The sequence below is a fragment of the Ochotona princeps genome, chromosome 12, assembly GCF_030435755.1.
Source record: "Ochotona princeps isolate mOchPri1 chromosome 12, mOchPri1.hap1, whole genome shotgun sequence".
In the NCBI taxonomy this organism is placed as follows: Eukaryota; Metazoa; Chordata; class Mammalia; order Lagomorpha; family Ochotonidae; genus Ochotona; species Ochotona princeps.
The window spans coordinates 12,767,110-12,790,959 of record NC_080843.1 but is presented as its reverse complement, the minus strand read 5'-3'; the positions used below and the strand labels follow the sequence as shown (position 1 = coordinate 12,790,959).

Genomic DNA, 23,850 nt, shown 5'->3' with positions numbered 1-23,850 from the left:
AAATCATATTTCCAATGAACCATAAACCAACGAGAAAGGCAAGAATAAACAGTCCAGCCCGGGAACTGCCGAGCCCTATCCAGCCACTGAAGCACCCCGCACCACGTTTCTTCCTCCTCGATCTGCATCCAGCCACCGTGTCTTGGTGGTCAACTCAAGCAGCAGACAGAAAAGCAAGCCTAAATTGCCATGCACTTCTCAGCTCCCTAAAGCATGCTCTCAGCTCCCTGCCATCAGCCTGTGTATTCTCCTGCCTTAGGTCTCATATTTGTGCGAAAGCAATCTTCTGGGAGGAAGGTGTGGGTTACCCATAGGAAAGGGAAGTTGAGTTGCCCAAAGCTACAACCCAGGACAGTTCTTGGAAAGCAGAAATGGCAGAAAATACATGTCAACTCACTGCTGGAACAAGTGCCTGCTGACTTCAGCATCGACCGCGCTGAGAGGATCATCCATGAGGTAGATGTCGGCATCCTGATACACTGCCCTGGAACGAGACGTCAGGGGAGGAGTGGTCCCCATCTGACACTCCCCCAGGAACCACAACAGCACCTACAACTGCCAAGTCCAGCACCCACCAATAAGCAGGCCCCACACTTCCCACAGGCAGGGTCCGCAAGCACATCCCCTCTAGCAGAGGCGCGGCGGTGTGCAAGTGGTAGAGAGGTGGCATACCTGGCCAGGTTGATCCGCGCTTTCTGCCCTCCGCTCAGCGTGGCTCCCCGATCTCCTATCATAGTCAGATCTCCGTCCTCCAAGAGCTGTAAATCCTGTGTGGAGAAAGATGTGGGTCTCCCACTGTCAGCCTAAGCTTGGCACAGCTGTCTATCAGAAGACAACACATGTCATCAACAGCAATGGACACGTTCCGAATTGACTGAATGGTAACACTGAACCTTTCCAACAATCTCGCAGGCTCTGTGTTTATTTTAATGCTGCAGAACATGTGTGCACCTAACCACTCTAACAGATATTCAGTGAGCTGCAACCTGAAGGCAGGCAGGGATCTGGGCTCAATGAGAGAAGCCAAGTCCCAAGACCTTCCACATAGGAGACAGACTAACCTAACAAAGCAACACCAAAGCACAGGAAGGAAAAGAAGCTGGGTCAGGGCACAGAGCATCCTGCAGGAAAAGCGTATTTCAAAACACAGTGATTTGCAAGGGCTCTGGCCAATGGGGTCTAGCAGAGACCTGATGGCGGGCAGTGGGCTGGTGTAGGTCAGGGGTGAGAGTGTGGTCTGGGGGCTGGCACTGTGGTGTAATGGATAAAGCTGCCACATGCAGCTCAAGCACCCGTATCGGCATGGACTGAGTCCCAGCTGCTCCACTTCAGTGGAACACGGCCCAAGTTCTTGGGCCCTAAACCCAGAGGGAGACCTAAACCCAGACTGATCCAGCTCTGGTTATTATGGCCATCTGGGGAAAGAACCAGCAGGTGGAAAAATTGTCTTCCTCTCTGCATGACTCTGACTTTCAAATAAAGAAAGAAAGAAAGAAATCTTTAAAAAGAAAAGGTGTATCACTTCTCAGTCTTTGGGCTACGATCAAGTGTAAAAATTAATTTAACAGTGTGCTGTGCAGAGGAATGAGCAAAGGCAAATGCAGGCCCAGGGCATGTGGAGTGCAGTCCAGGGGGCGGACAGTTCAGCTGGGGCAGAAGGAGGAGAGCTGGGGGAGATGAGGGCAGAGGCGGCAGAAAAGGTCACAGGTTCACTCCCCGTGACAGGCAGAGCAGCGTCAGGTTAAGGAACTGCTCCTGCCTCTTTCTGGGAGAGAGATGGCAGAGGCAAGGGTGCTAGCAGGGTTACAGTCAGCAGTCCCCACGCACATCTGTGGAGACATGACTGTGAGGACGACCAGAGTGGGAACAAGGAAAGGGACAGTAGTGGTCAGACAAGTTTCATCTGTGTGGGGACACGAGAGCAGGAGCGCTGCACTGCCCTTGGCCGGAGAGAGGGGAAGCACTGGGCAGCTCCTCCCCGAGCTGGGGAAGACCACAGACGCAGATCTCACACAGAAAAAGTGACGTAACTGTTAGTGATGCTGAGCTGCAACTACAGATGGACACCTGAAGGTCTGTTCTAGACACATGGGGACCTTGTGAGGGTCGTCACTCTCCACAGGGCTTCCGATGCCATAGTGTACGGGTCGTCACTCGCCTGACACCAGTCAGAGTGCCTGGGTTCAGTCTCTGTGTCCCCACATTCTCGGATGAATCCCTTGGGAGGCAGCAGGGGATGACTAAAATGACTGAGACTCTCCCGTCTACACGGAGACCTGGAGTGAGTTCTCAGTTAAACCCCAGCGAGCTGCAGGCATCTGGGGGCATGGTCCAGCCTCTCAAAATGAATGAAAGTAATTTACTTTCCAGGAAAAGCAAGAAGTGTGTTTTCACAAGTCATTGGAAAAAGTCAAAGCCAGGAGCTCCCACATGGGGACATGGAGACGGGGCCCTGAGGATTTAGGCCATTTTCCAGTTTTCCAAGGCATGTTAGCAGGGAGCTGGATCATAAGTGGAGCATCCAGGACATGAACCAGCACCCATATGAGACTCCAGCATTGCAGGTGGCAGCTGAACCCACTACATCATGACAATGACCCCCAGCTTCCCGCTTTTAGAAAAGGAATAGCACTGCCTCAAGTGTACTACAAGGGCAGAAAGAGAAGTCTGGGGGCACAACAACGCACAGAAAAAACCCCACGGAAATAGGAAGCATGCGTTTCAAGGACAGTGGGCATACTGGCTAGACGAGGAAGGTTCTTGTTTCCTGCAAGCTAGGAAAAAAAATCAAGTGTTAAGAAGTGCAAGACATTTTTAGTTGAGATCTAAGAATCTATCCTCAGTTACCTTCCATCATTATTTGAAAACTAAATTGACAAAGCACAATACCTTAGCAATTTTTTTTAATGACAACAATGTTCCTCAAACGACACAGCCATCAGGTGTAGCTTACAAGAAATTGTCCTAGAAATTACTCTGACACAGAGTGTGGGGAGCACACTGACTAAGCTCCGCAGAGCAGCACGCCACAGCTCCACAGCACAGCTGGCTTAGAGAGCAACGCCCATCTCTATCCCCAGTCGGCCAAATGTAGGGACAGAGTCAGTGGCGCCCGAGGATCTCCATAAAAACAAGGCCTTTGTCCGCCCATAGCAGTTCTTTATCCTCTTCTGCAAGACTGAAGACTCAGACAAGTCTGAACAAACAGCCCATGGAAGTGGAGTCCAAGTGACTCCAGCAGGCCAGTGGTGCCCAAGACAGATGTTCAGGTCCAACTGACAGCAGGACCTCAGGCCTGGTGTGCAGGCCATCAGCACAGCGTGCTACCAGAGGGAAACGGAGAGCCCAGCTCCATCCCGGCCGCCCTCACAGCTGAACTGTATGGTGTCCAGTGAGGGGCTGCTGGCCGTGGCCTTTAACAAACATGTATTATTCTTCCACATTATTTCTTTCGTTGATCTCAGAAGAGAGCTTTGGCTTCCAGCTAGTGTGGAAAATAATGGGAGTTTCAGGAGAGGTTCTGAGTCTTCCAGCCACCCACCCCAGTACACACACACGCTGTTTACTGGGCCTCTGGTTCATCGCTAACAGTCCGTATGATCATTTCAGCTCAGTTCTGAATGTCTTTGGTTAAACTGGTTTCTTTCTCCAAACTGCATCAAGTTGTAGCATAACCATTTTACAGGAGAAGCTGCTTAAAGACCCACTCTCTCACTGTACACAGCGGGGCATAGATGGGCTCTCTCCGAGTCTGACAGTAGCACCTGCAGCACGACAACCTGCTGAGTTGGTGACTCAGCCAACTACTTAGGGCCAAGTCTCAGCCAGAAAAACCATTCCGAGGACGCGAAGGAGGTTCCAAGTTAGGCTAACTTCCTAACCAGGAGTTTTCCAGCTCGTGAAAGGGAAAACACATGTTGCACCATAAAGAGCAGGTGCTCCCAGCGACAGGAAAATCTCCCATTAGTTTCCTTGCAGTCAAAATAAACCAGTGGTTCCTCTAGGACCCGCTCTCACAGAAACACAGACACACACGCCAGAGGGAAACCGGGAAAGGGCCACAGGGGCTCGAAGCCAGCCACCCAGAAACAAATCCAGGACATTTCAGCAACAGTGGACATGGGGAGGGACTACTGGAACACTTGCTGAGGTCAGACACGAGGTTCAGGCAGGAGAGGAGATTGAGACACTGCTGTCCACAGCTTTGCTGCCATGCGAGTGGCCCTTCCTGCTGTGGCCTGGCCCTTCCCTCCCTATTCTCCCTCCAAATGCACCCCTTCCATGTCCCCCATCAGGTCATCACTGCCTGCTTTCTTTCGACTGCTCATGGAGCATTGGGGGTATTCCACGGCTGCCAGGCTTATCGCCCTGGGCAGCGGCAGGGACAGCTCCCACGTGGCGGGAGCCAAGTACGTAGCCTGGTTCCCGAAGCCTGATACTGTCTCAAGTCCTCACCACTAGCTGCAAAGTCAGCACTGTCCCATTTCACAGATGGGGGTGGAGGAAGATCGTGACCGGTCCAAACCAGATGCACTAGAATGTGCTCCTAGCTCCTAGCCTTTTGCTCTTGTTATAGTACCCCAAGCAAGTACTGAAAGATACACTTAAAATGAAGGCCCTACTAAATCAACTCAAAGTCAAAGATCTTGGGGCCAGTGGTCTGGCACAGTGGGTAAGGCCACTGTCTGCAGTGCCAACATCAAGCTGATGTGCTTGGGAAAGCGGTGGAAGATGGCCTCAGTGCTTTGGCCCCTCTATCCAGGTGGGAAACCCAGAAAAATCTCCTGGCTCCTGGCTCCCGGCTTCAGACTGGCCCAGCTCTCCCCACTGTGGCCATCTGGGGAACGGACCAGTGGAAGGAAGATCTCTCTTTCTCCCCATCTCTTTTTGCAACTCTGTTTTGCGTATAAATAAATACGTGCATGCTTCCAACGTGTGCTGCACAAATCAGGTTTTGGCTTCTTTCAAAAAGTTTAATTTCTGATGAACAGAAACTGCACAGTGTGGTATTTCAATAAACGTGTACTGACCCAGCTGGGCTCACTGAGATGTCTTCTTTTTGCTTGCCTTTGGAGACTTGGTGGTCTCCTCTTCTTCAACACCCTGCAAGTAACCCAGGAAGCAGAAAGGGGATCGTGGCGACAGGAAGGGGCCTTGGGGAACCCCAGGCGGTGACAGTCGGAATCATCTCAGCCAGAAATCAGGTTTCTCCATGAGCTCCCAGGCAAGCACAAACACTGCCCAGAGGACTCTACTCCAAGGCACTTGGGTCATTTTCTTTTCTGTTATAATTTTTTGTTTGTTTCCAAATGAGTTGTCTTCCAGAGAAAAGTGATAAAATGTTTACAAATGAAACACCGTGAGGTCTCAGAACTGCTTCCCAAGCATTTGGCTGGGAGAGAGATGAAGCCGGATTGGGTGCCAAGTGGTGCCAATCACAGGTGCGTGACAGGCAGGCCAGGAAAGTTGCCACATGCCATCCTGCCTTGGTTCACACCGTCATAACTGTCCATCTTTTAAAAAGTTCAAAGTAATTAAATCTCCCCCCCAATCAAACCAACCTCTCCCCTAGAAAAATAACTTGTAAATTTCATTATTTCATCATGATTAAAACAGTAGAGAGAAGGGCAGGCACACACACACGTGTACACATGTGTATCCATGTATGTGTACCAGTGCCTACGAGTACTTGCCCAGAACACAGCTGAGGCACTCAGTCACCTTCAAATAAAACTGAGAAGTCTTTTGAAACTAAAAAGAAAACAAACAAACAAACAAACTAACCTTGCAGTTCAGCTGCAACTATAACTTGAAACGTGAGTATGAAATATAAGTCAGTGAGTCCAGCACATGAGCCTAGCTGCTAACATCCTCGCCTTGCACACGCTGGGATCCCATATGGGTGCAGATCCCAGCAGCTCTGCTTCCCATCCAGCTCCCTGCCTGTGGCCTGGGAAAGCAGTGGAAGACGACCCAAAGCCTTGGGACCCTGCACCCACATGGGAGTCCCAGAGGAAGCTCTGTTTCCTGGTTTTGGATCAGCTCAGCTCCAGCCACTCTGGCTACTTGGGGAGTGAGCCAGCGGACGGAAGATCTTTCTCTGTCTCTCCTTCTCTCTGTGAATCTGACTTCCTAATAAAAAGAAAATAAACCTTAACAAAAGAAATTCAAGTGAGCACTCACCTTTCTCAGGGCACAGGCCTTTACTACTGCTTCATAGCGCTCCTTTTCGTACTTCCTCCCAAATAAAATGTTGCTCCTCACAGTTCCTGAAAATACCCAGGACTGCTGAGACACGTAGGCAACTTTGCCGTGCACGCGGACCAGGCCCTGGCTTGGAGGCAGCTCGCCCAGGATAGCACTCAGCAGGGAGGACTGGAACAGACCACACAAACACACGTGCAGTGAGCACCTGGCATCAGACATGCCATGCTGGCCTGCCAGGCCCTTGCATTTAAAACAGGAGCAAGAGCAGCACAGGAGGTCGCCAGCAAAACTTTAAAAATAACAACACCAGGTCAACGTAGAGGAATGGCAAATGCAGAATACTGATGAAGCAGTGTATAACCTACTCTGTTCAACTGAGCTTCCCCCGAGTGAAATGCTACATGGAACAAGATTAATGAATGTTTCCAATAAAGCAATAGCTCAGTATGACAACAAAGGGTACTCCACAAAGTTCATAGAAAATAAAAGGAAAGTTTCAAGGACCAGGGTTGTGGTATAGCAGCTTAAGGCACTCCCAGTGACGCCAGTTCAATTCCTGACTACTCTAGTTCTGATCTAGCTCTTTGCCAATGCACCTGGCGAAGCAATGGAAGATGGTCTAAGTGCTTGGGCCCCTGCATGCATGTGGGAGATCCAGAAGCTCTTGGCTCCTGGGTTCAGCCGGGCCCTGACCACTGGGGGCCATTGGAGGAATGAGCCAATGGATGCAAAGTCTCTTGCCCTCTCTCTCTGTATAACTCTTTCAAATCAATAACACAATCCGTCATCTAAAAAAAAGGTATAGGAAGTACGCAGTCAGACTAGCAGTTAAGACACCTGCCTCCCACATCAGAGCACCTGACTCTAGCTTCCTGCTGACATGAACCCAGGGAGGCATCAGTGGAACAGTTTCATTGTACTCTCCAGCTCCCAGTTTGAGCCCCAGCGCAGTTCAGCCCCAGACCCAGCCTCAGTCCCACCCCTAACCCAAGCCCCACCACCAGCCCAGCCCCAGTTCAGCCCAGCCCAGCCCCAGTCCTAGCTCAGCCCCAGTTCAGTCCCAGCTCCGCCCCACCCCCAGCCCAGACCGTACTGCTCTAGCCATTTGGGGAGTTAACCAGTTCTACTTCTCACTTTCTATCTTCTGCCTCACAAAAATTAATTAATTAATCAATTAAATTAGAAAGTTAAAACAAGGAAAAAAAATTAAGTTAGTTTGGGTGTATGCAGTTCTTTTTATGGCACACATTTTCCATGAACGCTTTTAAGATCCTTCATGTCTGGACACGGACCCTTCTTACCAAACACATGTTCCATGGAACACACACAGGCAAGCTGTTCCAGAAACAGCAACTGAAACCCGGGTTACATGGAGCTTTGGGCACAGCTCCAGGAACACAGCTTGGGAGGTGATGACGGACCAGGCCGCCACAGGGCCTTACCTTTCCTGCGCCCACAGGGCCAACCACAGCCAGCAGCTCACCAGGTCTGACAGTGAAGGAGAGTCCTTGGAGGGTGGGCGTGTCTAAAGCCTAGGAGGGAGTTCACAAAAACACACCCATTTCAGTCAAGCAGCAGAGCCCGCTTCCAAACCATGGAGAAACCAGCACACAGTCCCTGCAACAGGAACAGAAGCCTGCTCCTGCTCCTGCTCCGCTAAGCATGTCCTGGAGTCCGCTTTGTCCAGTCTTCTTTGCAGCATTTCAAGCCCTTTGGCAGGCCCGTGCTCCTTTTACCAGATCTCCACAGGAACACGGTACCCCACGACCATGGGATTTGAGTGGAAACGACAAGGTGACTCTTGAAATGAAAGCTTCTTGGCTCACATCAAAACTCTACAATATCCTTTATGTTCATCTGCTATGATTTGGCATTCATTTTCTATTCCATTATCTTCCACAAGGTGGCAACATAAGCACATGACATTTCCAGCCCATGACTCATAAACAATTGGAGGTCTTTGCACTAAACCTCCCCATTTGCTTTTAATAAAGAATGTATCTCATTCTCACGGGGAAATGACCATGGCCTGGCATCCCATATCACAATGCCAGCTGAAATCCTAGCTACTCTGCTTCCTATCCTGTTTCCTGCTAGGATCCCTTGGAAAGCATGGATGATAACACCCCAGTGCTTGGGTTCCTGCCACCCCCAAGAGAGACCAGCATGGCGCTCCTGGCTCTTGGCTTTGGCCCAGCCCAGCTCTGGCTGTAGCAGCCATTTGTGGAATGAGCCAGTGGACAGAAGATTGCCTTCTCTCTCCACCTTTTGATAAAATAGCAAAGAGAGGAGGGGGTAGACAGAGAGAAACAGAGATCTTTCATCTGTTGGTTCATGCCTAGAATGGCTACAACAGACAGGGATAGGCCAGAGCAAAGCCAGGAGTTTCTTTGGGGTCTCCCATGAGGGTGTGGGGATCCAAGCACTTCAACCAGAACATGCTGCATTCCAGGATCATTAGCACGGAGCTAGACCAAAGATGAAACAATTGGAATTCCAACCAGCATCCATATGGGATGCTGTTGTCACAGGCAGCAGCTTAACCTGCTACAGCAGACCCAATAATCTGAACTTTAAAAAAAAAAAGGCATCTTGGGAACACCCATCCAGCAAGAAAGGTCTTTATAACATCCCCTCTTGGCAAATGAACTCATGAAAGTGACAGTGCTATAACCACAGCTCTAATATCCCCAGCAAAAACGGTGAGGAATAAAGCAGATACAGGGTCGTGGTCAAAGTGTGTAGCCTTTGCTTTGTATCTGTAGGAGGTGTTTTATCCCCTATGCAAATGGAGACAAAACAGTACCTCTCCTTGGTCCAGCCTGGAGGCACCTGCTGCCTAGCACAGGCGATGAACACACAGACACAGGGGAATGAGGTTAGAGCACTCCTCACACTAGCAGAGACCCCATTCCTAAACAACCTGGAAGCTTCAACATAAACAGACTGAAAGCACTGCATATTATCATGATCTGATAATATCAGTTTTTATGGCCTCAAAACCCAAAACTTTTTGAGAGACAGCATGAAACCAAAAATGGGAATTCCACACTGAATACCATGTGACAGGTGCCTGTTAAATAGCAGGGACACTACAACTATCACATACATGACCGTACAGCTAGGCATGAGCAGGGCCTGAGACATATATGAATTTCCTGCTTAGACTCAAGTATCATCCACCAAGACAGTTCAGTATGCATCTGCAAATATTCCAAAACCTGAAAAGAAGAATTTTGAAACACTTCTGGTTCCCAGCATTTGGGTAAGAAATGCTTAATCTCCATTAAATGTCAAGAAAAATTTTCAACATCATATTTTAAAAAATTGATTTACAGTTCCTGAGAGTAAGCAAGAACCATTTCTAGAGAGAAAAATCAATGAAGAAGCTGGAATGTGTTTCATGAGAATCATTTTTATAGTTCCTCTACTCCTTCCTATGTACCCAATGACTATTTCCTGTTTTACTACTTTTGACTCAGTTTCGACTGCAAGGCAGTGAGTAAGTCACATTCAAACCTTAGCTTGCCTTCAGCCATCTAAGTTCTTGTTAAGTACGGAGTTCCTGAGCCACACTGGAGACTTGGGATAGGGCAAAGGTCTGTTACAAACACAAGGGGGCAGTCTTTGGCAGCTCAGTGGCCGGGCCCATTCCCTCTAGGTAATCCAGGCTGCTGCCAGCATTATGTGACAACTGCTCTGGGTTAGGCACCATGCAGAGTGACCAGTGCTGTGCAGAGCAGAGCTGACCCTGCCACTGTGCAGATCAGACATCTCCCCGCATCCCTCACATCCTTACAGGACCACATGTTTTAAAGCTTTGAGACTGAGGTCAAATCCATTCGTGTTATATAAAGACCTGGGGATGGGGAGCTCTCTGCTGATGGGACCCTGGTCTGTCCTTACCCCCACCTCCACACTCTGCATTCTACCTCGGCCTCTCTCCCCCAAATCCCTATCGTCTGACCCCTCTGCATCCCAACCCTCACTCAGACATGCCCCACCATCTCCCCTCCAGGGCCCTAACCCCACAGCAAAGGCCAGGAACGCAGCAGGGAGACCCGGCCCACAACAGAAGCTGCAGAAGAGCCCAGGAGTCTCTTTGTTCAGTTCTTGGAAGGACAGCTGCTCGGCGCCAGTCCAACGGCTTTCTCCCAGAGCACTTCCTCAGAATGGAATGTCAGTGGTGTTTCCTGTGGGTATGCTTTAGGGTGGGGCATCCCCGGATGGCAAGGAGAAACAGCCGGGTCAGAAAAAAGCACCTACGTGGTACGGAAGGTTGCACTGATGTGGTTTCCTACACTACGAGCTGCTCTGCTTTGTTAGTGCAGATGCCAAGCACTAATTACATTAGGACCAGGAAACCAAGAGATGGTGGCACAGCACCTACAGTCAGGACACGTGAAAAAAAGAATACCCACAGGGCAAGAGGGACAGTGGGGGCTGGGAGGGAGGGCTGGTCAACCGCTGGCTCTCAACTTCACTTTCACTATGGCTGTTACAAACCACACTTTTCAGAACCTCATGCCAAGCCAGGTTCAGCCACGGAAAACCGAAGAGGAGGCCAGGAGATGCAGGACAGTAGCTAGCCCTTAAAAGCAGCTGCCACCTGCTGCTCCAAGTCGTGGTCACAGTCTCAGAACCTGGAGTACAGCCCAGGGCCCAGAGGTTCTGCTTCAAGGGTACCTCTGGCAGACACCACACCTGGCCCGACAGGAGGGAGCAGCCTGCTGGCACTGCCCATCTCTGATGCCCACATACCCCTTATTGTACATCCTTCCTGTTCTTTTAATACTTACTATATAAGACAGTCCCTCTCTCATGCTGGACTAGCAGACAGTCAGAGCCAGGCACAGGGAATTATGGACCCAGAGTAGGAAGGCACTGGGGCGGTCTACACAGGTGAGGGGACCCTGAGGGTGGCCCCTATGTCTTCCCATTAACCTAGACATCCCAAGCACACAAGAGCCAGCAAACCTCATGAGCTCACTGTGCTCTCTAAGACTACCACCACACATGAAACCCTGCAGGTGGTGGCCCTGCAGGGGCTATGCCAGTCTTCAGCCTCCTCCCCAACCCTGGCCATTACCCAAGTAGCCAGCACTATCCAGAGGCTTGGAACAGGAGAGCCTCCATCCCAGCACCACAGCACAACTCCAAAGAATTCTTTGTCTAAAATATTATGATGTACAAAAACATAGTTGCCACCCAAAGTTTCTGGACCCATTTATAGCCCTCGTCCAACCCGTGCTCAGACACACTACAAAGTGAAGGAATGCTCAGACTTCTTTAGGAAGTAAGAGGCTCTCTGCTCCCCCGCCCCGCCATGCCTTTGATAGACAGTCACATCTTCTCATGCAGTGCCAGCAGGCTTCCCCAGAACACAGTGGGGAAGGCAGGGAGGGAATGGATTTGGCCACACTGGGCGCCTGGTCACCAGGGCTACTTCAACTCTGGCAAAGTGGCTGTTGTCTCCATTGATGATCCATTCATCCGCCTCGACTGCATAGTCAGTGACATCAACAGGGCCCAGAGCACAGTCAAGGCTAGGAAAGGGGAGGCTCGTCATCCACCTTCCAGGAGCAAGGTCTCCCCAACATCAAATGGGGTGATGCTGTGGAGTTCACTGGTGTCTCCACCAGCACGGGCTCAGGTGAAGGGGGCACCTCTGCCCTCTGCTGATACCCTCACGTTTGTGATGAGCCTGAACCATAAGAAGAGCGACACCTCCCTCAAGATGGTCAGCGACGCTCACTGCACCACCAGCAGCTTTGCTTCCCTGGCCAAGGTGGTCCATGATGACACGAACACTGTAGGGAGACTATCACTGCCACCCAGAGGACCTTGGCTGCTTCCCCTGCCTCCCTATGGGAACCTGGCACAATAGCTCAGGGGCTATGCACACCATCCCTGCATCTGCTGGTACTGCCAAGGCCATGGGCAAGGTCATCTCTCAAGCTGACTAGGACATTCACTGGCATGGCCTTTTGTGTGCCCACCCCCAATGTGCTGGCCATGCACCTGACTGCCATGTGGGGCAGGCTTCTAAGTATGACAGCATCAAGAAAGCGGCAAAGCAGGCATCGTAGGACCCCCTGAGGGGCACCCTGGGCTGCACCAAGGACAAATTTGTCCCCTGCAACCGTAACATTGACACCCCACTCCTCTACCTTCTATGACCACTTGGTTAAGCTCATTTCTTGGGATGACAACGACGTGGCCACAGCAACAGGATGGTGGACCTCATGGTCCACATGGCCTCCTGAGAACACAGGCCCTGGGGAGAGCACCAGGGAAAAAGAGAGGCCTTTGGCTACTGGGGAGTCCCTACCCCAAACCAGTCCCCAACACACTGAGCATCCCCCCTTTTCAGATTCCATCCCAAACACCATGCGGAAACCCTAACTTGTCATTTCGCCATCGAAAATGTCAGCTACATACAAAAACAGAACAAAAAGACACAGTACCATTGGTCAGACACTTGAAGCAGACTGCAAACTGACTTTCTGCTCGCTGCAAATGTTACTGCTGATTTTGAGAATTTTTATAACACAACTTCAAGAAATGAACAAGTCACATTCTCTACAGTGTATAAAATTTCAAAATCCTATCAAATCAGGTTCACTCGTTGTCATGACCTAGAAATAAAGGACTCATGCGAGCCAGTGTTGTGTAAAGCCATGGCCTGTGACACCATTATCCCATGTAAGCAATGGTTGGAGTTCCAGCTGCTTCCACTTGGAGTTCCAGTTTCCAGATGCACACAGGAAAGCAGCAGCAGATGGCCCAAGCCTTGGGTCCCTGCCACTCACTGGGAGACCCAGGTGGAGTTGCAGGTTCCTGGCTTCAGTGTGGCTAAGCCCTGGCCATTGTGGCTATTTACGATGGAACCAAGGGAAGGGAGATCTCTCTATCTCTCCCTCTTGCTCTGTAACTCTGCCTTTCAAATGGAAAAAAATAAATCTTCAAAAACAAATGGCAGGCGTATTACCTTATCCCAAGAAGCAGTGAAATCTTGCACATGCACTATCATTTTATCATCTGAGGGCTGTTGAGTGCTGCGTTGTGATATCTCATCCAGTAACAGAAAGTCCTGGGGAAAGGAGAAACACAGACCTTTGAAACAGTGGAAACAGAAGCACACACCAAAAACCATGACTTCCGTGGAAAGAACACTTTACATGACCTACAGACATTTTATCAACGAAACTGAAATATCAATTCATGCCAGAGCAAAATAAACAATGACACACATTGCAGGGTACGTGACAAATAGTGAACCACAAGGCAACGATCCTTACAACTTTCTCAGTATGTGGAGTGGTTCCTTCCTAAAGGGAAAAGGCTGCTCACTGGAGCACCCAACCCTTCCCACTGATTCACTGTTCTTACCAACAGCAGACACTGAATTGGTAGGAAATCATGGGGTAAATATTTACCGAAGCGCCACAGCCTGCCAGCACGTGCTCCATGCTAGGTGTGCATTTCCCGGCCTGCAGGAACTGAGCTGCGCCAGAAGGCGAGTGGGGAGAGGCCCACAGCAAAGCCTGAAGCAACGCCCTGGTCCTACCCAATGTTCCTTGCCCTGTCTCCTGGCCAGGCCTGCATTCAACTCTTTCTCCCCCGTTTTGTGTGTCACTGCAAACTTGGTACTGACTTGAAAAAATATTCTCTGTGGAGAGCATGTGGAAGAGTAGTTAAGACACCTGTTGGCACACCCACATCCCATAGTGCAAAGGTCTGGGTTTTGAGTCCCAGCTCTGCTCCAGGCCATCCTGCTGAAGTGCTCCTGTGAGGTAGCAGGTAATGGGTTCACAGACCTGGGTTCCTGTCACCCCTGAGGGAGGCCTGCACTCATCTGCAGGTTCTTGATTTCAAACTCATCCAGCTAGAGCTGTGTGGGCCTTTCACGAGTGAAGCTGTCCCTCTGTCTGAATGTAAGTATGAGTTCCTCTCTCTCTCTCTCTCTCTCTCTCTCTCTCTCTCCCTCCCTTTCCCCCACCTCAAGTAAAACTAAAATTAAAGCATGAATTTTAAAAAATAAAACAAAGTTCACAGAGTTAATTTTTATTTTAAAAAATAAAGCAAAGCCCACAGAGTTTCAGCAAGTATATATTGCAGGAAGTCTGTTTCCCCATGGATGCCCTATGCCTCACTGCTGGAAGAGCCCTTTAGTTCTTATGGTGTTTTTCACGCTAGTTAGCAGCTACCCAAAGAACTTGGACTGTATTTTTAAAAGTCTACAAAAATCATTACAAATCTAACACAATGACATACGGCAAAACCTCCTCTTGTCCTCAAAGTTCAATGAGAAAAGCCATAGTGGCACAGAAATGAAACCCACAACAGAGCCCACTCCCAATTCCCCAAATGTGGGATGACTGGCAGTCCTACAACTCTGATCTGAACCTTCTAGAAGTGGCAACAAAACCTCCACTTTTTAGCAGGAGTACCCTGCTTCAAACCCGGCAACCTGGAATCACACTGCCTGCCCTGCTACCTAGCTAGGTGTGGCCACATGACCACAAGTCAGGCCCATGGGAAGAGAACAACCGGGAACCTTCCTCCATTAATCCCCCTGTGCTCTGAAAGTTACCATCTTGGTCAAGGTCAGGCGGAGGGAGCAGTTAGCAGGAAGGCTGATGTTACAGCACAGCACACAAAGCCACTACCTGTGATGCCAGCATCCCATATGGGCTCCAGTTACGCTTCTGGCTGCTCAGCTTCTGATCCAGCTCCCTGTCAGTGTGTCTGGGAAAGTGGTGCAAAATGGCCCAAGTGCATGGGCCCCCACACCCACATGAAAGACCAGGAGGAAGCCCCCAACTCTGGCTTCAGCACACATTTGGGGTGTGAGCCGGAGGATGGAAGATTCCCAACACCCCTCCCCCACATCTGCCATTAATATTAAAAGAAGAAGAAAAGCTTAAAAAAAAAATAAAAAGGGAGGAGCACCCCACTGGCTCTGGAATTTGCAAATTTAAAACCAAGTCCCCACACTTCAGCATCAGTGTGTCCCCTATACAACTCAGGCATGAGAACCTAATGGCCTAGCAGCCCTCAGAACTAAGAAGGACAGCGTTACTGTTGTCAGCCACCTGGCTTATGGCACCATCAGCCTAGGGAAAACTCACCCACAACTGTATAAAAATGACCTGCCTATGTAAGTCACAACACCATGGACTACTTTACACCCAGTCCTGATAATGAGGGCAAACAAGGAAAATCAATACCTGAATGAGTTAGAGAGAGTGTGTTATCATCACTCAAAGCAATAGTTACCGGGAACCCTGCAAACAAGCCTGCAAAGCCCTTCCAGTTCCTGGCTCTCATCCCACAAGATTCCAAACTGGATGGAAATGGCTGACTTCAAAAGACAAACTGGCAAAATCCGGAAAAAGAAAATCTTATCTGGTGTAGACAAAGGCAGACGCGCTGCTACACACAGCACAGGAGGCGGCCCTCCTGCATTCCAACCCTCGCCATGCAGCTGCCCAATGCGCTCCAGGGACCAGGCACCACCATCTCTCCATGCATGGGCCTGTGGCCGGCAAGAGGCTGGTGGACAGACGGGCCCTAGGACAGAGGGCTCCCCTGCAGGACTCACTGCAGCCTCTCCAACTTCTCTCCAATGCATTTCTCTGACAGCCAGATTGCCTGTTCTGCCACAATTCACCTTTCTTCACTCCTTTCGTAAAAGCTCAGTCTCAGGAGCTCCCAGACCACAGAGTGTGTAGAAATGCTGGTGTCTGTTTTTCACTGGTGTTCCTGGCAGCCCCAGCACCTCTGAGCCTGCTCCAAGTACCCCTCCTGTAAGATCTTCTGAAAACACCACTGCTCTTCCAAAGAGCCTACTGGAAATCCTGCTGGGGCTCCCTGGCACCTGCACTCCCACTGCCTAAGCAGTTCAGCCTCCATCCCCTGACCATAAATCCCACCCTAGCCTCCAGGGCCTATGTCTTCCAGAGAGAATCCTGCTGGGAACCAGTGGAGGATGGTTTGCAGTTGGCACCGACAAGGAGGTTACACAAGCAGCAGACTCCACAGCAATGAGAATGCACACCCCTCCCCCATGCCATGGCTGGTACTTCATCAATCCACATGACATGAGTGCACACACAGGCTACACGGCTAGCACAAATAGGTCCAGCCAGTAAGCATGCCACCACAGCCTGGCACGGAAGCCAAAGGTTTTCTATGTTGCAACACGTACTTGGCTCTTCTCTTTTGCCTAGGTACAAGGCGAAGACTTGTCCACAAAGATTAAATCTGAGAGAAGCAAGTGAGTTAAACGAGACCATACTCGAGGCACAAACAGCTTACAAAGGTGCCAGAAGCACCGATAGGATTTGTCTGCAGTACTCAGGCGGGTAAGAAAAGCTGAGTTTAAATTGCCATTATGGCCCTGTAGGACAGTTCCAGAACAGGTCACAGGGGAAGCATCAGATACCAGAAGTGGAGCCAGAAAGTCTGACATTCGAGGGGTTTTTCGGGACAGCCCAAGCAGCTCTGCGGGCAGCGTATCACCCATGTGACTGCTGCAGGCACCACACAGACGTTCAGCAAGCTGACGTCAATCAAGATCTCTTACAATCCGACAGGGCCTGCCTGCTGCCAAGACCACCAGTCTCTCTCTGCCTCAGAGAAAAAAAGAGGGAACTCTCAGGTTCCGGCCTTCACCATAAACCCTGCTTTCTTCCAGACATGAAGAAAGGCAGAAAGCACAGCCCACAGCCCACGTACAGGTCTGCACCTGGGTATGGACCACACCCAGCAGCATCTCAGGGGCACAAGTGTATCCCTGATGTGCTTGCCAGAATCCCCCAAATGACCACACTGCAGATCGTCCCAGCTGGCCCCAGGAATGAAGGGCCAGGCTACAGAGCAGTGGGGCAGGTACATACCACTCTCCAGACCCGCCAGGCCCACCAGGCTCCCAACCTCGCTGTGGCACGCAGCACCTGCCTCCCACCACCCAGCCAGCACTCTGGCTTCCCCTCCTGCTGCTGTTCTTTGCCCTCTCTAATTGCTTGTGAACAATAAGTGAGCAGAGAAGGTGGGCACTGAATTGTCAACCCCATTCAGTGCCCACCACCTCGACGGATAAACAGGTTGAACAAGGCAGATGAGGCTCTCCAAGGGGGTCAGAGTGAACACCTGGGCTTTGCGGCAGCCTCTCAGACCCCAAGCTGGCCCTTAGAAAGTTCACCCTGACTTGCCAAACCCAGGTGGCTGTCCAGTGTCCCCCACCCCCAAAAAATCCCTGGCTCCCTCCTCTGACCTGACCTCTCCCCTCCTGCTGATCCCCACTTGCCATGTGCTCCCCGACTCTCTCTGCATGTTCTTCCTGGGCTGCTTGTTCCAGCAGTACTTCAACCCATCCTCCCACCTCCTACTCCTGCCAGTCTGTTTCCTAGGCGGCAGCCAGGGTGCAGTGCAAAAAAAGCTAAAATCCTTAATACTGTCTGTTGAGTCTTACTGCGGGGTCTTCAGAAATATCACCAAAATGCACAGAAAAACTATGCATGAATTTCAAACTTTTTTTAATGCCAAAATAAACCTACATACACACACACAAAGTTTATTGGAAAAGTGGGAAGACACAGAGTCAGAGCTAGGGTCGGACAAAGATGCTCCAAACATCTGTGGTGACTGTGGCTGGGCAAGACACAAGCCATGAGCCCAGAGCTCAGTCAGGGTGTCCCACATGGGCGGCAGAGCTCCAAGGACTTGGACTGTCATCTACTGCCTACTAGGGTACACACTAGCTTGAAACAAGAGCTGCAGAGGAGTCAGGATTTGAACCCAGGCATCCCAGTCAGGATGCAGGCATCTGAGACAGGATGCTGGCATTTCAAGTAGCATCTTAATCACAGCAACAACAGCCACCTCTAAACTTATCTTTTCTTCTTCCCCTCCCTCACCCCAAACTGTTTGGAATAACTTCCTGTAGTTCCCTATTGGGCCTCTAGTTACCTCTACTCAACAGCCACAGACATTTTTGTTTCCTCAAACACACAGCTGTCCAGGTGTACTGCTGAGAGCTTTTGTCACATTGGAACTCATCTCATTGGAAATGGAACACACCCTGCCTTGCCCATCCACCTGCCCTCCCCTGTACCCACCTAACCCTCCGTGTCACTTCTCCAGCCTTTGCAGAAGCACAGCCTCCACCACAGCATCGGCATCTCTGCCCAAGAGCTTGGTGGTACCTAGCACTTTGCCTTCCAAGAGCTGTAAGCGCCCAGCTCACAGCCAACAGCCAGCCTTGTAATGGGATTGTCACTCGACTGCACCCCTGACGACAAAATGACTGCAAGCCACAAGGACTGTGCTGTTGTCTACCACACAGCATCTATCACGGGTCACCTTAAACGAGCTGCCCAGTTATTTTATCCATCACATGAGTAAATGAATCAGCTATAAACCTGCTGATGCATTCTGTCCTCCTGTGTGAGGGTTGGAGTTCCAGAAGTGGTATACCTTCAGCCACACGAGACCAATACCAAAGGCACCAACAACGCCCAATGGATTAGAATGTCCAGGCAGCGTGACCATGTAGTTCTAATAAGCGCCCTAGCTGATGCTGATGAACTTTTAAATGAGCTATAAGAAACTGCTGGATTAAAAAAGAATAACAAAAAAAGGCAAGAATCTAGAACAAAAATAATTCCATGCATGGGGCCTCGAACACCACACTAACAGCAACAGGTTGATTCTCTGTCCTTTCTTTCTTACCTGCTGCTGAACAGACTCTAAATTCCTGAGCCCACCGTCATGTCAGAGGCCCCAAACACAGGAGGGGAAGTTGACCTGCCCTGCCCAAATCCAAGATGCTTCCTTTGTTTGTTTGCAGAGCACCCAGGGGACATCAGCCAAGAGAAAAGGAAAAGGAGTCAGCAGCTCTTACTGTACCCTCAGACACAATTTCAGCTATGTTTTGGTATTAATGTCAAAATCTTAAAGACACTGCCTACCCACACGTTAGAACATAGTTCCTGAAACCTGTCTGCAGGAACCTGCTCCCCACCACATTCTGAGGCACCAGAGTAGGAGAGTTGCCACTTCCAACTCAACAGTGCTCCTCGCGGAGACATCTGCAGATTTCCACAGACACGACAGGCCTCTAAGTTTCCTTCAGGTGCACACGTTTTGCACGCCTGCTATCTATAGGGAACACAGAGAGGAACGAGACACTACATCTGCCCTTGAGAAATCTGGAATTTAGAGAGAAAGAAATCTAGTAGCAGGTGGCTGCAATCCCAAGGGTCAAAGGAAGTAAGGTCTGATACAGGGATCCCAAAAGAGGAGATGGGGAGTGAAGCACCGTGTGATCGCTAATTCATGTATCTGTTTGGCTAGGCCCCAGGGCCTGCGCTGGTTAGACAGGTCTGGATATCAAAGATTATTTCAGATGACATGACCATTTAAATCAGGAGAATTTGCACCAGGCAGATTGCTCTTCTAGATCTAAGTGGGGTGTGTCCAACCAGGAGAAGGCCTTGAGAAAAAGAAAAAAAGATTGATACGTAAGTAGGACGAGAGGTTGGGAAGGAGGAATAAGAAGGAAGAGAAGGAGGATGTGGGGAGAATTTTGCCCCAAATGCCCCAAAACTGAAGCTACAACATCAGTGCTTTCCCGGGCTCCAGTGTGGTATCTGCCCTACAGATTTCAGACTTCAGATTTGCCACCTCCACAACCGCATGAGATGAGAACACAACACACACACACGCACACACACACACACACCCAGCAACACAAGTCAGCTACAGTCGCAGTAACAGCAACAGTAACAGAGTTAAAACAGCACAACATACTGCAAGCCACCCTCCATGCAGACACAGTTGTGCACTTAAAACATAATTAAGGCCACACTATGTTCCTCAATGTATTATTTAAAGATGTACATGTAGCACCCCTAACTATGCTGGGTCAAACTGCCGTAGGAAAAAATCACACTGGGGCATCAAAACTGATCCCATGGGACATATCAGGCTTAGGCATGATTTTTATGTACAACAGAAATTTCATCATTAACAAACTCTGTCTTAAGACAAGATCAAAATAATAAACAAAAAAAATCATGGGGAACCATGGAAATTTCCAACAGATCAGCTGCTGCAAATGGTTTACAATTTAGAGCAAGGAAGCAAAATGCGTAGACTTCTTTAAGGCTCGGGCAGCAAGGCCCTCTCCAGGAGCCAGCTCCTCACATCAGAGCCATTCACCAGTACAAATACTTGGGAACCTATTAGGAGCCAAGCCATTATCTTGGGTATATAAATTATTTGCCCATAGCAATTTAGGGAGAGCTACTTAGGAAAAAGTAAAAAGACTTGTTAAATACAGAATCATCCACATTCAGACAAGGCAAAAAGAGGACAAGGAAGAACAGGCAGCCAAAAATCCACATGTAAAGCAAATATGGAACATTTTTAAAGCATTAACTTTCAGGCAGAGAGAGAGAGAGAGAAGGATCTTTCATCTATTTCACTCCCCAAATGCATACAACAGTCAGAGCTGAGCTGAGCAGATGCCAGGAGCCCAGAGGTCCATTTGGGACTCCCATGTAGGTCTGCCTGAGCAGGGCCATCCATCACCACCTGCTGCCCAGAATGCATGAGCAGGAAGCTGGGCTGGACACGGCAGCTGGGACTTGCCAGGGCTCTCTAGCAGGGGATGCAGGCGTCCTGAGCGGTGGCTCGATCGGCTGCACTACAACACCAGCACTGAGAATCTGTTTTTCAACAAGGATAATAACTAGGTGAGGTCTGAGCCAACCTGCCCATCTAAGCAAGCTCCTCTCTAGCCAGTACAAAGGGAATGCACTGCACCTAGCGCCTCATGAAGTCGGCACAGGAGATGGAATCTGTTCCTAGGCTTCACCACACCTGCAGTTGTTTCTTACCGACACAGAGGGCCCTGGCCCCACGCATGATCACAGCGTGTGTTATTTCAGGACCCCCTCCCTAACACAGGGCGGCACACAGCTCATCTGAAATAACTGCATGTTCTGGTGCTGATGGAGTTCCCCTCCTCTGGGACACAGGGACACCCAGCCGTTGGAAGCCTCCTCTCACTGAGGAGCCATCCACAACATTCCCCACCACGTCGCACCAGACCTTGATTCTCCGAATGCTGACAATCGACTCAGAGAGTTTCTCAACAGCTGATGGGAAGAACAGCGTGACAGTCAGCCGCACAGCCCCATACAGTGACACAGCCACAAACACGCGGCTGGCTGTGATGACATTGCCAAGCAGTACATAGGTTGTGAAGGTCACGAACACGATGATCTTGCTTGCGACGAAAAACGAGGCCAAATTCATCCCTCTGAGGTAAGAACTGCTCAGGATCTTGGAAATCTCCTTCCTGGAAAAACAATGGACAGGAGCTCTGAAGGCAGTGTTGACACAAAGTCACGAATCCACAGACCTCTGGCACAAGGCTGCTCTCCAGATGAAAACAAACTGAAAAAACTGCTGCATATCAAATAGTATTAGGCATGCTGGGGTAAAATGCTCATTGTCACAGTGTCACATTTTGGGTCCAGACTGGGCTTCAGCAAGCATCAAAACCGATTCACTCAACAGGTATTCATGGGGCCAGCACTGTGGCATAGCAAGTTAAGCCCCTGCCTGGGGGGCCAGCATCCCATATGGAGGCTGGTTCAAGTCCCGGCTGCCCACTTTTGACCTGGCTCCCTGCTAATGTGCCTGGGAAAGCAGCAGAGGATGGTCCAAGTCCTCGGGCCCCTACACCCAGACGGGAGACCTGGGGGAGGCTCCTGATTCCCGGGTTCAAACTTGGGCCACTGCAGCCATTTGGAGAGTAATGAAGCAGATGGAAGATTCCTCTTGTTCTGTGTCCCTTCCTCTCTGTGTAATTCTTAAAATGCAAAATAAATAAATCTTTAAAAATAAAAGGTTTTTTTTTTAAAAAAAACATTCATAAACACAAGCCTCATACAGAGTACCTCTCTGATGGCAGAAAGATAAGGGTGACAGTCTGCAGGCAGAGTTTCATGAACTCATGGAAGAAGAAAAAGGCAACCTCAGAACTGAGAGATCGCAAGACCCTAGATGGGAGGTGCCAAGCACAGTGCCCAGAGCAGCTGAAGAGCATGGTAACTAGAAGTGCTGGCATCAGGGAGGGTCATGTGGTTGGCAATGGCCAGAGGGCATCGAAACAAAAGGAGAAGCCTGAGCAGGTGCAAAGATGAGGCGTGCCAGGTGGCATGTGCTAGGGCATAAAAGGTAATAAAATATTTCAATCAAAAGCCAATTTTACCTATCTTGCAACCGTAACTAATACCATGACTGCTTGGCCCATTACAGGTTTGCCCTATCTCTGTAAACTTCCCATGGACACAATCATGGTTTCTCTTTGAAGGCCATACATTGTCAAATATTAACAGAATCATGGATTATTTAGAAACACTTAGAATTTCACTTTCATTTTAGTCATAAAACAGGTACACTCTTTCTTTTTGTTTTGTTTAAGAAATGGGAATCCCAGGTTCAAATTGTGTCCTAGCCCATTGTATTTAAACCTAGTACCACCTGCAGGGTTCACCCTCATGAAAACGCATTGAAATTTTTCAAAAACTGATTCTGGACAAAATGGGAAGTAGAAAAAAAAGCACAGAAATTAGGCCATGCCATACACAGAAACGTACCTTCTCATTTTGCTAATAAGATCTGCAAATGATTTTTCCCAAGCATACATTTTGATGATCCTGATGCCAGTTATAACTTCATTCATCGTCCTGATCCTGACATCGGTGAAGGTTGCGGTCTTACTCCTAAGGGGGACAGGTGGGAGAGATAAGCTGGCACTCCACAGCCCTGCTTTCCTTATCAGTAACAGGCGCAGGCACGACCCACCAGCCAGTGATTGCCTGCAGCTCCTCTGCTTTGACAACACAGCACATCCCAATTCAATATGGACTGTAGAGAACTGGCAGTACCGCTGAGGAAGACGTAGTGATGAAACAGGTACAATCGCCTCCTTGAAGGAGCTCCCAGGTGGGTGGAGAAGGCAACAGGGTGCTGGGATGCAATCCTAACTACACAAGTACAGGTGGTGTAGGGCAGGAGTGCAAGGGCTGCTAATCCCATCAGACAAGGAAAGAGCAAGGCAGGCCTCACCACACCAGTCTGCAAGGACAGGGAACATCCCTCCTGATGGCAAAGAAGAAAAAGCAAACTCCAGGTGTGAAAGTCCCAAAGGCACCAAAGCAAAACCCAACAGGTGTTACACGGCACAGCCCCTGCATCTCTGGAAGTCCTTCACAGTAACTTGCTTCCAGTTCTTTAGCACCTGTTTAGGTCTGAGTCACTGTGTCATCACTGAACTCTTCATCAACAGGCATCTTGCTACCATGGACATGGTGAGCACTGCAGAACTTTGTAAAGACGTCCCCTAAGACTGACCTGCCCTGGGGAAACTCATACGTATTGGGAACATTGAATTAAAAACAACACACATATACATACATGCTACAGCTCAAGCACAAACATAGCAAAACTTTATGTAATAAGAATTGGGTCTAGTCACAGGATCCAGAGCTGGGGGACGGTCCCATGGGGGTTACTAGGAGTCGCTCTGACTAGGCTGCAGCTCCCCCTGTTGTGTGGTGC

At 49.7% G+C, this 23,850-nt stretch overlaps 1 protein-coding gene across 2 annotated transcripts in view; it reads right to left on the bottom strand.

Moving 5' to 3' along the window:
- The window catches only part of ABCC4 (ATP binding cassette subfamily C member 4), a 237,727-nt gene that overhangs the window by 129,110 nt on the left and 84,767 nt on the right, over positions 1-23,850 (bottom strand). For both annotated transcript variants that reach the window (XM_058670536.1, XM_058670537.1), the window contains 7 exons: positions 22,887-23,012; positions 21,331-21,580; positions 13,199-13,300; positions 7,650-7,739; positions 6,184-6,375; positions 673-767; positions 398-484 (listed from right to left, as the gene is read on the bottom strand). In XM_058670536.1, coding sequence (XP_058526519.1) covers positions 398-484; positions 673-767; positions 6,184-6,375; positions 7,650-7,739; positions 13,199-13,300; positions 21,331-21,580; positions 22,887-23,012 — 942 coding nt within the window. The remainder of the gene's footprint in view (positions 1-397; positions 485-672; positions 768-6,183; positions 6,376-7,649; positions 7,740-13,198; positions 13,301-21,330; positions 21,581-22,886; positions 23,013-23,850) is intronic.